The sequence below is a fragment of the Theropithecus gelada genome, chromosome 2, assembly GCF_003255815.1.
Source record: "Theropithecus gelada isolate Dixy chromosome 2, Tgel_1.0, whole genome shotgun sequence".
In the NCBI taxonomy this organism is placed as follows: Eukaryota; Metazoa; Chordata; class Mammalia; order Primates; family Cercopithecidae; genus Theropithecus; species Theropithecus gelada.
The window spans coordinates 142,397,350-142,414,839 of NC_037669.1; the positions used below are offsets into that span (position 1 = coordinate 142,397,350).

At 37.1% G+C, this 17,490-nt stretch overlaps 1 protein-coding gene across 3 annotated transcripts in view; it reads right to left on the reverse strand.

Moving 5' to 3' along the window:
* Nucleotides 1–17,490, reverse strand: part of RNF13 (ring finger protein 13) — a 159,353-nt gene that overhangs the window by 109,630 nt on the left and 32,233 nt on the right. For 2 of the 3 annotated variants that reach the window (XM_025376687.1, XM_025376688.1), the window contains 2 exons: nucleotides 15,446–15,575; nucleotides 9,048–9,128 (listed from right to left, as the gene is read on the reverse strand). In XM_025376687.1, coding sequence (XP_025232472.1) covers nucleotides 9,048–9,128; nucleotides 15,446–15,559 — 195 coding nt within the window. In that variant the 5' untranslated portion in view covers nucleotides 15,560–15,575. The remainder of the gene's footprint in view (nucleotides 1–9,047; nucleotides 9,129–15,445; nucleotides 15,576–17,490) is intronic. The other variant, XM_025376689.1, reaches the window with a different exon arrangement.

Here is a 17,490-nt window from a genome sequence, read left to right on the forward strand (position 1 = left end):
TTCTCTGAATCCTTGCCAAAATCTGTAATTTTTTTGTCATTTTAATAATAGCCATCCTAATTGGATTAAGATGCTATCTCGCTGTGGTTTTTACATTTCCCTGATGATTAGTGATATTAAACATTTTTTCCATATGCCCATTGGCCATTTGTACATCTTCTTTTGAGAAATATCTGTTTAGATCATTGGCCCTTTTTAAAATCAGTCTGTGTTTTTACTGTTGAGATGTTCAAATTCCTTATATATTCTGGATATTAGTCCCTTGTCAGATGGATAGTTTGCAAATACCTTCTCCCATTCAACAGGTTGTCTCTTCACTCTGTTGATTCCTTTGCTGTGCAAAAGCTTTTTAGTTCAATATAGTCTCATTTGTCTATTTTTCTTTTTGTTGTCTGTGCTTTTGTGATCTTAGCTGTAAAATCTTTGCCTCGATCAATGCCCTGAAGTGTTTTCCATATGTTTTCTTCCAGTAGTTTTATAGCTTTGAGGCTTTAATTCTTTAATCCATCTTGAGTTGATTTTTGTATATGGTCAGAGACAAGGGTTCAGTTTCATTCTTCTGTATATGGATATCCAATTTTCCCAGCATTCTTTATTGAAGAGACTGTCCTTTCCCCAACGTATGTTCTTGGCACCTTTGTCAAAAATCATTTGGCTATAAATATGTGAATTTACTTCTGGATCCTCTACTCTGTAGCGTTGGTCTCTGTCTGTTTTTATATCAATACCATACTGTTTTGGTTCTTATAGCCTTGTTACATATATGTGTGTGTATGTATTATGTATATATGTGTGTGTATATATGTATAAATACTATATATACACACACACACACACACACACTTTTTAGATGGAGTCTCTCTCTGTTGCCCAGGCTGGGGTGCAGTGGCATGATCTCAGTTCACTGCAACCTGCATCTCCCGGGTTCAAGTGATTCTCCTGCCTCAGCCTCCCGAGCAGCTGGGACTATAGGTGCCCACCACCATGCCCAGCTAATTTTCATATTTTTAGTAGAGATGGAGTTTCACCATGTTGGCCAGGTTGGTCTTGAACTCCTGACCTCAAATGCTCCACCCACCTCAGGCTCCCCAAGTGCTGGGATTACAGGTGTGAGCCACCACACCCGTTTGCCTTGTAATATATTTCGATGTCAGGTAGTGTGATGTCTCCAGCTTTGTTCTTTTTGTTCAGGATTTCTTTGGCTATTTGAGGTCGTTGCTGGTTCCATATAAATTTTAGGATCGTTTTTTCTATTTCTGTGAAAAATGACATTGATATTTTGATAGAAGTTTCATTGAATCTGTAGACTGCTTTGGGCAGTATGGTCGTTTTAATTATACCAATTCTTCTACTCCATGAGCCATATTCTTTTTCATATCTATATCATCTTAATTTTAATGGTGAGCATATATCACTCTTTTAATGAGAAAAATATTTTTTCATGAGCAGAATAAAAAATTAGTCTTTTGCCATATTGAACTGAGAAAGCCAGTAAGAAAATCTAATAAAAACTACTTAGTGAACAAAAAAGATGCCCAGTAATGCAATGAGAAAATGAAGGGAGTATGGCGATTTATGAAATAAAGAACCTGAGTCTCCTTTGACTTCCTCTATGTGTGTGTGTGTGTCTTTACCTCCCCTCTTCTCTAAGTGATAACTTGCCATGACAAAATAATTATTTTCTAAATCAAATGAAATGCTATATTCCTGCTTGATTTAATAAATGAATAAGCAACCATGACTTTTTGAAATTAAGAGGAAAGGGTTTATTTTAGAAGCTCAAAATTCACTACAAAAGTATTCTTTTTATATCATCTAACTACATGCATTTGAAAATGTCCTTAGACCTTAGAATTCTTATTTCATGTATAACCAGATGGTTTTACTCTTTATTTTGACAATGCTATTTCTTTTTTTTTTTTTTTTTTTTGAGACGGAGTCTCGCTTTGCCGCCCAGGCTGGAGTGCAGTGGCCGGATCTCAGCTCACTGCAAGCTCCGCCTCCCGGGTTCACGCCATTCTCCTGCCTCAGGCTCCCGAGTAGCTGGGACTTAGTTATCCTTTGAAAAAGGAACTCTGACCATTGTTTTAGTTTACAAACTGAGGGTGATACTGTAACATAAGGGTGAGGAAGTTCAGCACATTGAGCCTTAACCAGGGCTTTCTTCACATCACAAAACCGTGTAAGTGGTCTGAGAGGAAAAATATACTAAGTGGCACTGAGCTGCTTTCCTGCAAAGAAAGCAGGCAAAGGAAGTAGCACAAATAAACCATTCAGCCAACCACAGTTCTTTGCAATGTTTGCATTTTCCTTCACCAGGGGAAAAAAACTCTCTTCTAATCTCAAGACTTTATATTAAACGAAATCATTTCCTGTAATAAGAATTTTGAAATTAACCGGTAAATTACTTTCAAAGAACAAGCCTAGTTTGTGGAAAATTAACTGGTGATGATATAGGGCACTAATTTAATGAATAATGATGAGAGGAAATAAATTATATATGATATAAGAAAAACCACTTATTTGCAACTTTGTTCTGGATAGTAGGAACAGTATAGTCTAGGACAAATCTGCATCCCATGATCGTCATCTCCTCTGTCTTCTTCTTCTTCAACATAAAGAATATACCCTGACTACCAGGTTACAAAACACAGTATATGTGGATCATGGTAAATCTAGCCCAAGAGTTGTGTTGCTGAAAACGAGATTTGCCATTAATAATTATACTCAGGTAATCTGACACTTGGCTTACTGATCAAAGCTTCCTTATCAGAGATAAATCTTGTTTTCAATTTTTTAACAATCATTATCTCCTCCACCTATCAAGGCACTTCCTAAAAATATAGAAACAAGAAAACTGGAGAAGCTTGATCCTCCTGAGACTAGCCCTCAACGTGTAACTAAATTATTCCAATTATACTGATAATAAAAAGTATAGCAAGAGACCTTGCTTGCTAGCATTACCCATCTACATGTAAAGTCTTGACTATTGTCTTGTTCTATTTTGTGTTTCTATAACAGGACACCTGAGGCAGGTTATTTATAAAGGAAGGAGTTTTATTTAACCCATGGTTGTGCAGGCTGTTTAAGCAGCATGGCACTGGCACCTGCTCAGCTTCTGGTTAGGGCTGCATCAAAACATGATGGAGGGCCGGGCGCGGTGGCTCAAGCCTGTAATCCCAGCACTTTGGGAGGCCGAGACGGGCGGATCACGAGGTCAGGAGATCGAGACCATCCTGGCTAACACGGTGAAACCCCGTCTCTACTAAAAATTACAAAAAACTAGCCGGGCGAGGTGGCGGGTGCCTGTAGTCCCAGCTACTCGGGAGGCTGAGGCAGGAGAATGGCGTGAACCCGGGAGGCGGAGCTTACAGTGAGCCGAGATCCGGCCACTGCACTCCAGCCTGGGTGACAGAGCAAGACTCCGTCTCAAAAAAAAAAAAAAAAAATGATGGAGAAGGCCAAAGGAGAAGTGGGCATATGTGAAGAGGGACCAAACCTAAGGGGTGTCCTGGCTTTATAACAACCCACTCTTGAGGGAACTAATCCATTTTGTTAGAACTAATTCCAACTAGCCAGAGAGAGAACAGCATCAAGCCGTTTCATGAGGGATCTGCCCCCATGACCCAAACACCTCCCACTAGGCCCCATCTCCCAACACCCCCACACTGTAGATCAAATTTCAACATGTGATTTGGTGGGGATGAAAAAACCATATCCAAACCATAATAACTACTCAATAATGATTCTTTAATACTTGGTTACCCATTTGAAAAAAGTAAAAATAGAGTTGTATGCTACATTATACAATAATAATTATTGGCCTCCTAAGCATAGAGTGGGGGAAGGGGTGAGGGGAAAGGTAATCTTTACCAATTTTTTGAGGACATAGGAAAGTATATTTATACTGCTAAGAAACATTATTGATCTTTTCAAAGACAAAACATGTTTTCCAAAAAGAACAGTTGTGTCATTCTGAATTTTGCCCAAACATAAAATACACTGTTCAAATGAACTGTAAACTAATTACTAATGGTACTCAAGGTTACAAGGTCTAAAAAGGTTGTATGGAAAAGGTAACTTCCTAAACAGCCAATTAAAATATAAAACTACAAACACAGCACTTACCTAGATAAAAAAATAAAATCTTTCTTTTAAAACTTCTGTAACACTGATGTGCCATATTTTAATCCATGCAAAGATTCACATTTTTGCATTAAAGCTCAAATAGCTCAAAATTCCTTGGCTTTGTCATTTTCTTATACCTGAATAGTATTTTTTAAAATACAGGAGAGGACAGAAAAAGGCTTTAAATACAATTAACCTAATATTGGGGCATATATAAACAGAACGCAAATACAGAATTTCAACTGATATGTTATACTATAAATATCTGATGTCTTATAAATGATTCTGATGGAATCCAGGGATGTTATAAAAGCTACAAAATACAGAACATAAATTAGACCTACAAAAACTATCTCACCTAAACTCTCCGGGCAGAGAGTTTAGGGCCGAGCACGGTGGCTCACGCCTGTAATCCCAGCACTTTGGGAGGCCAAGGCAGGTGGATCATCAAGTCAGGAGATTGAGACCATCCTGGCTAACACGGTGAAACTCCACCTCTACTAAAAATACAAAAAAATTAGCCGGGCGTGGTGGCAGGCGCCTGTAGTCCCAGCTACTTGGGAGGCTGAGGCAGGAGAATGGCGTGAACCCAGGAGGCTAGAGCTTGCAGTGAGCCAAGATCGCACCACTGCACTCCAGCCTGGGCGACAGAGCGAGACTCTGTCTCAAAAAAAAAAAAAAGTAAGATATTTTGGCCAGGTGCAGTAGCTCATGCCTATAATCCCATCACTTTAGGAGGCCGAAGCAGGAGGATTGCTTGAAGCCAGGGGTTCGCAACCAGCCTGGGAAACATAGCAAGATTCCATTTCTAAAACTATTTAAAAATTAGCACAGGGGCACACTACTATAGTCCTAGCTACACAGGAGCCTGAGGTGGGAGGATTGCTTGAGCCCAGCAGTTGGTGGTTTCAGTGAGCTATGATCATGCCACTGCACTCCAGCCTGGGCAACAGGGCAAGACTCCGTCTCAAAAAAAAAAAAAAAAAGTATTTTTCAGCTAAGTCTCTTAATATATTTTTAAATTAACTTAGTTGTATTTTTAATGTATTTAATTAATTGGTTTTACAGACATTACACTATAGTGAGCTACCTCACTTCATTATTATCAAGTCTTTGTAAACAAATGTAAATCTTTGCATGGCTGGTATTTTGAATTCTGATTCTGGGCAATGGCAAAACCAGTCATGCAACTATAAAAGTTACCCATAATAATCCAATAATTTTGTTGGAATATTTCACTTCTCTTCTTGCCTATGTCACAGTGCAAAAAGCAGACAAATATCTAACACCATTTTTTTTTTTTTGGCCAGGCAGTGAATAAGCACATTTGTCAACATATCTTTTAAATGTAAACCAAATTTATAGTAACTTATTAATTGAGGAGCACCAATAAGATTATGCTTATCAAGAATTAATAGAGCTCTTTAAAATAAGCTTATTCAGCAGAAAGGCTCTTCGGTGAGAAGGAACAGTCTGACTCCTTATGGTAGAATGAAAGAAAGGTTGCCAGATCATCATTAACAATCAGAGAAATGCAAATTAAAACAAGATAACACTTTTGCCCATCAGATTGGCAAGAGTTAAAAAGACTGATAATATCTAGTGTTGGCAAGACTATAGGGAGATACGTATTCTCCTACAATGTTAATGGGAATAAATTAGCACAGCCTTTGCAAAGATAATTTGGCAGTATCTATGAAACTTTCAGATGTATGTACCCATTGATTTCATCAATTCTACTTCCAGACCTCTATCCTAGAGAAATAACAACTTTGGAAAGAGGAAATTACTAATAAACTATGATCATTCACATTACAGAATACCATGCAGTGCTTAACAGGAACATACTAGAGTTATAGATGCCGCTGTGGAAAGAGCTCTAAAACAGAAGAGGTAGGGGAATCACACTGCAGAGTAATTATTTATTTATTGTCATTTTTTTGAGACAAGGTCTTACTCTGTCGCCCAGGCTGGAGTGCAATGGCACGATCTCGGCTCAGTGCAACCTCACCTTCCTGGGTTCAAGTGATTCTCCCACCTCAGCCTCCAAGTAGTTGGGACCACAGACTTGCGCCCACCATGCCCAGCTACTTTTTGGTAGAGACAGGGTTTCACCATGTTGCTCAGGCTGGTTTCTTGACCTCAAGTGATCTACCCACCTTGGCCTCCCAAAGTGCTGGGACTGCAGGTGTGAGCCACTGCAGCCAGCCCAGCCTTGCAGGGTAATTACTGCAGTAGACATCTGTCAATCGTGGTGCTCCACATTTTCTGAAGCCACTATGCATTCCACCTTCCCAAAGTAGGCTAAAACAACAAAAATAACAACAACAACAACAACAACAACCTATACTGTGTTTCCCAAGCTTCCTCATAGCTAGGTATTTCACCAAAATAGGTAACAAGTAACTATGTGGCCAAAAGTCTATCAATCAGAAAAATCCAAGTGTTGGATTTGGAAGCAGACACGTAAGGAAACAGTCTGAAAAAGGGTATCTCTTTGATTAGCTTGGGTGGTAGAAGAGGCTGAATGTTGTGAGGTAAAACCACAAAGGCTTCCTGATGAGAGAAAAAACAATGTGGTTTGAGGGTTCATTAGCTGCACCACTCATCTACAAAACCAGTCCTACAAGGTCGTTCCGCGTTTTATTCCTGAAACAGTTTAGAAACTGCCTGTCCAGGCTAAAATGATACTCTGAATATCTTTATCTCTTTATAAACCCCTTTCTGGGTAAAACTAGCTAGAGCAGATTTCATTGTAAGAATTAAGAAACTTTTCATGTATACAAATGATAACCATTTATGAAGTATATGTGTCCATAAACTGATGAACAAAAAAGAACGAAAAAGCATTACATGTTCAGAAAAGGATCTGAAGGCCCGTAAAATCACTGATAATATTTAACCCTGAAGAGGGAAGTGTGACTGCTACATATAGGTAAGGAAAGAATAAAAGAAGGTGTTTACTTTTCCTTATGTGTATTTCTTTTTGGTTGAAATATTTTTATGAGAAATAGTCATAAAATGCTATGAATTTTTTAAAATAATTTAAAAGCTGAACATCCCTCCCAGAGGTGCCTACCATCCTAATTAAGAATAACAGGTTTCCCTGTCTCTACTAAAAAATACAAAAAAAACAGCCGGGTGTGTTGGTGGGCACCCGTAGTCCCAGCTACTCGGGAGGCTGAGGCAGGAGAATGGTGTGAACCCGAGAGGTGGAGCTTGCAGTGAGCTGAGATCCGGCCACTGCACTCCAGCCTGGGTGACAGAGCGAGACTCCGTCTCAAAAAAAAAATAAAAAATAAAAAATAATAGGTTTATGGTATCTTACTAAGAAATTCTGGCTAGGCACGGTGGCTCATGCCTGAAATCCCAGTACTTTGGGAGGCTGAAGTGGGCAGATAGCTTCAAGAGTTCAAGACCAGCCTGGGCAACATGGCAAAACCCCATCTCTACAAAAAAAAAACAAAAACCTGCCGGGCATGGTGCTGCACACTTAGTCTCAGCCACTTGGGAGGTTGAGGTGGGAGGATCATTTGAGCTCAGAAGGTGAACATTGCAGTGAGCCAAGATTGTGCTACTGCACTCCAGCCTGGACAACAGTGTGAAAACCTACCTTAAAAAAAAAAAAAAAAAAAAAAAGAGGAATTTTAAGAAAATCAGAATAAACTGAAAGCATTCTATGGTACATATCTATACAATTTCATGTATTTATATAACAAAAAACTAATATCTTGAAATGAGAAAGGACTTTCTAACCACCAGAGGTAGAGGAAAAAGACAGTAATTTTTAACTAAACAAAACTTTTGAAACTTTAAAAAAAATTAAAAGATAAAGGAAAAACTGAGGAAGGGATAATCTGAAGCATATATGGCAAACAATAAATTGATACTTCCAATATATAAAGAACTCTTACAAAGCACAAGGACACTTTAATTTCAAATTGGGCAAAGAGCATTAATAGTCCATTCTCTCTCTCTCTCTCAGCTTGGGCAAAAGCATTAATAGTCCATTTTCTCTCTCTCTCTCTCTCTCTCTCTGTCTGTCTGTCTCTCTCTCTCTCTCTCTCTCACACACACACACACACACACACGCAGCAAAAAATATGTTTACGTTCACTAGATTTTTTAAAATCAAATTAGCAAAAGTTCGATAATATCTAGTATTTAAGAGGGTATGGGGAAAAGGACAGTCTCAGACGTTACTGATGGAATTCTAAATTGTTCTAAACTTTTTGGAGGAAGAACTGAAAATATAGAACAAAATTTTAAATATTCATGTCATAAAGCAATTCTACATTTGGAAATGTATCCTATGGAGATAAATGGATGAATACACAAAGAAAAACATTCATTGTAGCACTGTAATAGTAAAAACTAGACAACCTAAATATCCACTACGAAAAACTAAAGCAATGTTCAAAATCCATACTATTTCATGATATTGCAAAACTATGCAGCCGTTACAATTAATAATGTAAATCCTTACATATCAGCATGAAAAACATGATCATAACATACAGTTAAAAGAAAAAGGTAGGTAACCAAATAGCATGTTTCTATTAGTGTTAAATATAGATTCACTGTATATGAAAGCATTTACACATATATGTAAATGTGTGTGTGTGTATATATATGTACACACACACACATCTACAAACACACGCATAGCACGTATCGTAAAAAAACAGGTCTGAAATGTAATATACCAAAATGTCAACCACAGCTAGTTCAGAATAATACAGTCCTAGGTGATTTTCACTTTCTTTCTGATACCTTTTGAATAATCTGACCCTTTACAAATGACTATGTATAGGTTTTATAATAATAGTAAGAAATTATTTCATTGTTTAAATAATAAACAATAAAAATCACCTTATTAAATACCTTGTGTCTTTACAATGTATTACCAACTGTCTTACCTTTAAACCTTCAGCTGGAAGTCTATAACCAAATCTTGCAGGGAGGTCATCAAATGTCTGAGATGCATTTTCAAAGTTATACTGAAAATAAAATTTTAAATATTCAAGTTAAGACTAATTTATACATAACATTAAAAACAAAGATTTACTAAATTATATATAATTATTATTTTGACAATTCTGATTACTATCACAGCTTATCAAAATAAAACTGAATTTGTAAATGTACATCCACTAAAATAGAAGGAATATATACAATTTACAACATATACAAATGCTTAAATTGGATTCTGATTTCAAATGTTATTATTGAGCAGCAACACTAATTCAGCCTACTGTTTTCTGAGTTGTTCCCATAGACAATTTCCTAGCAAGGAATTTTCCAGATAGATCATCTTCCAGGAGGAGTATTCCATTTTATTTTCTCTATATTATAAAGGTCTGATTTACTGGAAGAAATTTATGGCATTTCTGGCTCTAGCTATGAAAAATGACTTTCTTTTTGGAAAGAAGCAGCATCATATCATATTTTTAAGGCATGTCAATTTTGTATAAGCTGAACATTTTTATCCAGGGTTGAACACTGAAGAGACCAAATTCAATGAAATGCATATATGGAAAAAGCTGGAGGTATTCAAACTCTTCAACAACTTTCCCCCTTCCACACAGATATAGATTCCAATGCTACAATATTTATTAGTCCTTTACTGAAAAAAAACAAGAGTTCTTTGTGCTTTTAGAAGAGAACAGTAATGACAATAGTTGTGAGATGAGTTTGCTTCATCATTTAATAATGTTCAATTTGCTATACAGAGAGCAAGAGAAACAAGGGATATGGATGAAACTCAGCATAGATAGTAAACAAGTAACTTTTGAAACAGAAGTGAAAATTACGTACTAGAAATTAAGGTAGGTGTTCATAACCTGTAGGACATAAATACAAAAAAAAGAACACATTTGTTTTGCATATAGATACAAAGGATGGTTTGAAGATAGATAAAAAGGAAGAAAGCAGGAGTGTTATATATAGATAAGAAAAGATGGAAGGATCAAGTAAACTTTAAGTATTCACAAAGTATGGATTAGGTCACACATCCAGACTGATAGCTACGTTATCCCTGAATCAAACACCCATTGGTTAACGCTATCCTAGCCTCTTATGTCGTCTGCCAGAGGCATGCAGATAAGCAACTCCACAGTTTAACAGCCAATTATAGCTGTGACCAGTTGCCTTGCATCTCTCCGGCAGAGCAAGCAAATGTTGGATCTAGACACCTTCCATCTGTCAAGTCCCCTTGGGCTCACCATCAACTCAGGTCCTGGTAACCGTACCACACTGTCAGCAGGAAAAGTTGATGCAGCATACAGGAAGACTGGACAAACTACAACAGGTGACCCAGGATTCAGGTAGTGTGGTTTTTGCATCCCACTGGAACCCTATCTTGAGTGTCTTAGCATGTCCATCTTGTACCTTTGCCTCTCACTGTATGCTTGTAATTAGCTCAGGAAACTGTGTGATTCAAGCATCTAAATGCAGTCACTAAACCTATTCATTCTGTTATTGCTGGGATAATCATTCTAGTAGGGTACTTGGAGGCCACCAAGCATATGTGGTAATTGCTTCAGCGTGATTTCCCATTGCAACAATAATTCATATTTGCAGAGTACTCCATAGTTTACAAAATACTTTAGAGTTACAAAATGCTTTTAAACCCATTATCACAATCTATCATTTAATCTCTTAATTAAAACATGTTTAATTGATTTAATTCACCTATGATCAGGTTAATGTTGAACCTGAGAAAAACATTTAATTCCTCCTAGCCAAGTATGCCATTGTAAAATAAAGTAACTTATCTAGATCAATGGAAATAGACCAAGGACAAATACAAATGTGTGTAAGCAGTATTTTTTAATGTACTTTTGAAATTAGGAAATCTAGAATCTACAAACTATATACTAAAGTATTTTTTTATCTCTTCCTATTACTTAAGAGTTTCACTATTACGGCTAAAATTATAGAAATAAAATACCTAGCTTGAACTACAGTACTTGTAACACTGAGATGTGGATTAAGTTTTGTTACTGAGTGAAACCCTTTTTGAAACTGCTTTGTCTTTCCTTAACAGCAAAATAAGGATTGTCTCATATGGCCTCTTAAAATCATATTGTTTAAAACAAAAAATGTTCCTACAGTGAACAAGACTAACAAAGGTACTTTCCGTTTTTGGTATAAGGAGGGAGGGGAGTAATGCTGATAAAATTAAAGCATGTTCACTGTTTAAAAATCTGAAGTAGTAGGCTGGGTGCGGTGGCTCATGCCTGTAATCCTAGCACTTTGGGAGGCTGAGGTGGGCAGATCAACTGAGGTCAGGAGTTCAAGACCAGCCAGGCCAACATGTTGAAACCCCATCTCTACTAACAATACAAAAATTAGCCAGGCCGATGGCAAATGCCTATAATTCCAGTTACTTGCAAGGCTGAGGCAGGAGAATCGCTTGAACCCAGGAGATAGAGGTTGCAGGGAGCCGAGATTGCACCACTGCACTCCAGCTTGGGCAACACAGCAAGACTCCATTTCAAAAAAAAAAAAAAAAAATCTGAAGTAGAAAATAGTTACTCCTCACGAGAATCCCATTCTTAGTGATTATCACGTAACAGTTTGAGTACACTTATTTTGAAAAGGTCTTTTCCTTAACCAATTATTTTTCTTGACAGCTTCCTTAACAAAAGGTTTAATTTAATTTAGAAAGTAATAAATATCTAACAATTATTAGCATTCATTATGTACCGACATCATGCTAAGCACTTTACAGGTAATAATTTATTTAATCCTAACAACAACTCTACAAAGTAGGCCACTATTACTATCATCCTCATTTTACAGATTGACAACAGCGTGTTGAAAATAAGCTCTGGTAAATTAGAAGAACCAGGATTCTAACTGAGGCAGTCTGGCCCCAGATCCCAGCCCTTAACCTACTACTCTATACTGTCCTTCACAAACTCTCACTTTTACAAAAAGTTAACCATGACTTAAGAAATGCTAAGTAATCTGCCCAAGGTCATGCAAATACAGAGTGGTAGATCTGGATTTCAACTCTGATTATAAATCCATTTCTGGAGCTCTGGACTACGGTGCTATATAATCCAATCCATTCACACCACCACCCATTGGGTGTTTCTTTGCTACACAGCACACTGGCCCTCATAATCACCACCCAGCAACCAATTCTCTCTGACAAATCCAGACAAAAGAATCAAAAGGCAGATTGGGCATCAAGCAACATGGGTTGTTTGACTCTCATATAAGATGGATAATACTTCTCAGTAAGATCTTGGGCACAATTCAAAACTAGCATGTCACTTGTGGACTATGAGTCTCAGAATATACAGCACTGATGTAGTTATCTCTTAAGTGCAATTCTAAAATTTCATGTTTCTAGTATAAACCTACATAATTAATAGTATTACGTTTCTTTTTGAGTAAAAGAAAAATGATAAGAGATAAAAACAGTAATCTAAAAGTACTAAGGAACAGATGCCATTAAAAGAAAATGTGATGTAAAAAATCTCTGAGAAAGCTTTTAATTACTTCAAACCTGTATTGAATTCCTACTGTGTAACCGACACCAGGCACCAGGAATAAAGTTTAGTAAGACACAGTCCTGCCTTCCAAGTACTCATGGCCTAGAGGTCTGTCTGACTAGTCATCTAGTCATGCTATAGCAGCATCTCCATAGCCTGTTAGAACTCAACTAGTTGGACAAACACTGTTGTCTGTGAATTCAAAGTCACATGGGCAAATTCAACTGCAAAAAAAAAAAAAAGAAAAAAAAAAACCCAAAACCAAAGGCATCTGGCATTACAAATAGCATAACTAAAACGGACTTAACTTTTCAAAAGCAGCATCCCAAGCCCTGTGCAAATAGAACTAGAATCAACCTAGTTGATTGGAACTAGATGTCTAATTTATTTATATCTGTATTACTGCAAACTCAGATTTCAGGGATGCTCTTATTGCATTAAAAGGAAGTGTTCTTTCTACCTCTTAACTCACTTCCTTTGAATGACTGTCACATATCCAGTTCCTCTGCCTCAATTTTTAGTTCCCTGTTTCACCAGTTACATGCCTTCACAAGCCGCTCCCCTCCAGCCATCTTTGCATTCGTGTCAGCCTTCTATCCTTATGGTCAGCATAGAGACCAGATTTAAACAGCTCCCATCTTACAGGTCCTTCACTAGAGGACATCAACATACATTCCACAAGTACCTGTGTAAAGCACAGGGAACCCTGCTAGCAAAAAGGACTGACTGTTCTTCTATACCTAACACTTTTTTTGTTTCTCTACATTAAAAAATACAGCTCAGGTAGTTTCATATCTTCTCAAGGGGCTGAGTGAAATATAATCAGAATGATAACTATAATGAAGATTTAAACCATATATAAAACATTTACCATGTGTCAGATACTACTCTAAGTAGTTTATCTTATTTAATCACCACCACAACACTCTAGTTTACATAAAGAAATAAAGAAACTGTGGCACTTATAGCAGCTGAGTAATTTGATCAAGGTCATATAGCTACTTAAGTTCCCAGAGCACAACACTGAAAATCATTTAATCCATCAGGCAGCTTGACCACAGAATAGCAATCCACCTTGGGTATAAATGAAAGAAAGAAGGCAAAAGGTATTAAAAACAACAGAGAGGGAAAAAGAGAGACACAAAATAGAAGAAATCAAAGGAGAGAAAGGAGACAAGAACTTTATTCCCTGATCAGTCCATAAATCCTCTAAACTGATTTCAAAAGTCATGCCAAGAATATTCTAAGGATTTTAGGGATCAATTGAGAAGGGAGATTTGAATAGCAATGGACTCAGTCTTCAAAGGTTCTATTTCCACTCCACCTCAAAAAGACCAAGACTATTCCCAAAAACAAACCTAATCAACCAGTTCCCTACAGAGGACAACAGGGGATGAGAAATCTCGTATGGATTACTAGCATCCTCTGCCTTCAAAAGTTATAGTATGGAAACCAGCCTGGCTCTCTCAAGTGCTACAATGATCTCAGAATCTTCCAGAATTGCTGCAAAGTGCAGGAGCACAGCTGAGGACCACAACAAGCTTTGGTCAGCAACAATTCTTGCCCTTTTATTTCTCACCTGATACCATTAAGCAAATCAGTTGCACCCAGAAAGTAAAACCAAATCCTTAGCACAGACCTAGAGGATAGGCATGTATGTTCTTTTTCTACCTTCACAGAAAAAGAGAAATAGGAAATATATATCCTCAACTTACAATGGGGCTACATCTGGATAAACTCATCATAAACTGAAAATATATAAGTCAAAAATGTTTCAGAAGTCAAATTCTACTTATATTTTCAATTTATGATGGGGTTGTTAGAACATAATCTTATCATAAGTTGAGGTGCATACTGAATGTGCACATCACTTTCATTCCATCATAAAGTCAAAAGCTCACTAGTCAAGCCTTATCTTAAGCTGGAGACCATCTGATGACTCCACAGTGTGGAGGAAAGTAAGACAGTAGCTAAGAGAGGCTATGGTAAGGTTTTGAGCAGCACGCTTCTTCTCTAAAAACTTTTCCATCCACCATCAAAGATAGGACCACTGTGCTTCTCTTCTGACTCATTAATGCTAATCTTGGGCTGAAGTTTTCTATCAACACCTTATAGAATTTCTTAAATATTATTATCAATAGAGATACCACTGAGATCTTACAGTCATGAAGAGATGTACTAGGTACCAAGAAAAACAGTAAAATTCTATATAAGTATACAGCAGGTAGGTATGTGTGCAAAGCACCCACATGTGCACACATACCCTCATGTGCAACATTACTTATCAGGTACTGATTGTTCACAAGATCTTACATTAGATATGAAGCAAAAAAAAAAAAATGAATAAGGCGCTGGGCGTGGTGGCTCACACCTGTAATCCCAACACTTTGGGAGGCCAAGTCAGGCAGATCACCTTAGGTCAGGAGTTCAAGACCAGCCTGGTCAACATGGTGAAACCCTGTCTCTTAAAAATACAAAAAAAATAGGCGTGGTGGTACATGCCTGTAATCCCAGCTACTCGAGAGGCTAAGGCAGGAGAACTGCTTGAACCTGGGAGGTGGAGGTTGCAGTGAGCCAGGATCGCACCATTGCACTCCAGCCTCGGCAACAAGAATGAAACTCCGTCTCAAAAAATAAATAAATAAATAAATAAATAAGGTACCTCAATGTCAAGTAACTGTGTATATGTGTTGGGGTATGTTTTTAGATAAAAATATCTTATAACAATGTCTTATAAATATCATTCAGGGCTTTTTTAAGCTTTTCTTTAAGGGATGTTTCTAGACATGAATAAATTTTACTGTACTTACTGCTAAAATGTCTGCTTCTACAGGCAGTAGGTTTAAGAATGCAAAGAGCTGAACGGTCAAGATGGTGTAGACTTGTGTGGCTGACAGCATGAGCATCCCTATTGAGAGCAGCATCTCGTCGTAAAATCACCTGGAAGACAAGGATGTAAGTAACTATGAGAGCTGGTGCTTTGTCCCAGGGAATAGATCATTTGATATATTAATTCCCAATGTCCAAAAATATCCCTTTTAATTATAAACATGTATTAACATTAAAAGTAAAGTTTTTATTTCAAAAGCATAAGAATTACACAGATTTGGCCATTTAGGTGAACATCCATGTTTCGTCAATACCTATATAACTCATGATGACAAAGTTCTGTGTTTTAATCACAAAAAAAAAAATCCTCCCATAGTGCTCAGTTTATAGTACAGCTTGTCTTACTAACCCAATTTTCAAAGAAACTAGATTTCAACCAAAATAATGGTTAAAAACATACAAGCAGCTTTGCTTTAAAATTGAAAATTTTCTACAACTTAAAAAATTTTTAGCTTCTGGTTCAATATAAACTCACGTGTAAATTTACTTTTCATTGCTACTGTATATTGTACCAACATCAGAGAATGCCAAAAAATTAACAGCCACTTATAATAAAGGAATACTTTTTGTCCTACCTCCTAACAATCTACACTTTTTTCCCTTCTCTACATCTGAATGGGAACAGCGTAACTACCTCTCCCAACTTCATCCTGTTCACTATAAGTCCCTTTCTCTCTTTTAGCAAAAAGATACCATGAAACACTAAATGTCAACCCATAAATATAAAAATTCTCATTGGTATGCCTCAATCAATTGTATTATATACTTTTAAACAAGTGAGAACGAGCATTACAAAAACAAGGGCTTTTATAACAAATTATTTCATTAAATATCCCAAACTCATGTAATATCTATTTTGATGATGATTAGTGTAGATAAGTGCTCTAGATGTAGAAGCTGCCATACAGACTCAACCTCTGAATCTTTGACACACTGGAAGTAAAATACCTGTGAATAATTTTTAAGGTACCATTTACAAAGACACTAATATCAGAGATGAAATAAAAATGAAAACATGCTAAAGTATAGATTTTTCCTTAATGACAAAAAGTAAATTAGTGGTTGCCTAGGGATTGGCAGGGTGTGGGGGGAAAGCTTGAGGGAGGAGAAAGGTAGGAATGAGAAATGACTGCTAATGAGTAAGGGTTTTAAGGGAGAGATGATGAAAATGTTCTAAAATTAGACTCTGGTGATGGCTGCACAACTCTATAAATATACTAAAAATCACTGCACTGTACACTTTAATTGGTTGAATTTTATAATGTGAGAATTGTATCTCAATAAAGCTTTTTTAAAACGTCTAGATTTGTTGACATTCGTTTCTTAAGTAAAATACATTTCATAACATACCATGGTACAGAAAAGAGTTAACATAGCAGGCCTGAGATTGCTATCCCTAGAAAGGTCTGCTTGCAAGGTTGGCCCCTTGCTGGCATCTGGAAATTTAGATTTCAGGACAGTTCCCACCATTTCCTAGTAGGAACAGCTCAGTGTGCCTACACTTTACAAACAAATGTGATTTGTGCTAAATACCTGTTTTCCTTCTAGGGTCTAGAAATTTGGTACACACTAGGCAGAGTGTGTCTATATGAACAATCCCTAATATAAACCCTGGGCACTGAGTCTCTAATGAGCTTCCTTGGTAAACGTTTTACATGTGTTGTCACAACTTGCTGGAGGAGTTAGACGCATCCCGTGTAACTCCCCTGGGAAAGGACCCTTAGAAGCTTACACTGATTTACTCTGGACTTTACCCCATGTGCCTTTTCTTCTCACTGATTTTGTTTTGTATCCTTCTGCTATAATAAATCACAGCTGTAAGTACAACCATGTGCTGAGTCTTGTAAATCCTCCTAGTGAATCACTGAATGTGGACAATTTCTGGTTAGAAATCATACCATAAAAGCACACAAATATTTACAAAATAAGGTATAGTTGCTACTAAATTTTAGTAGGAGAAGAAGTA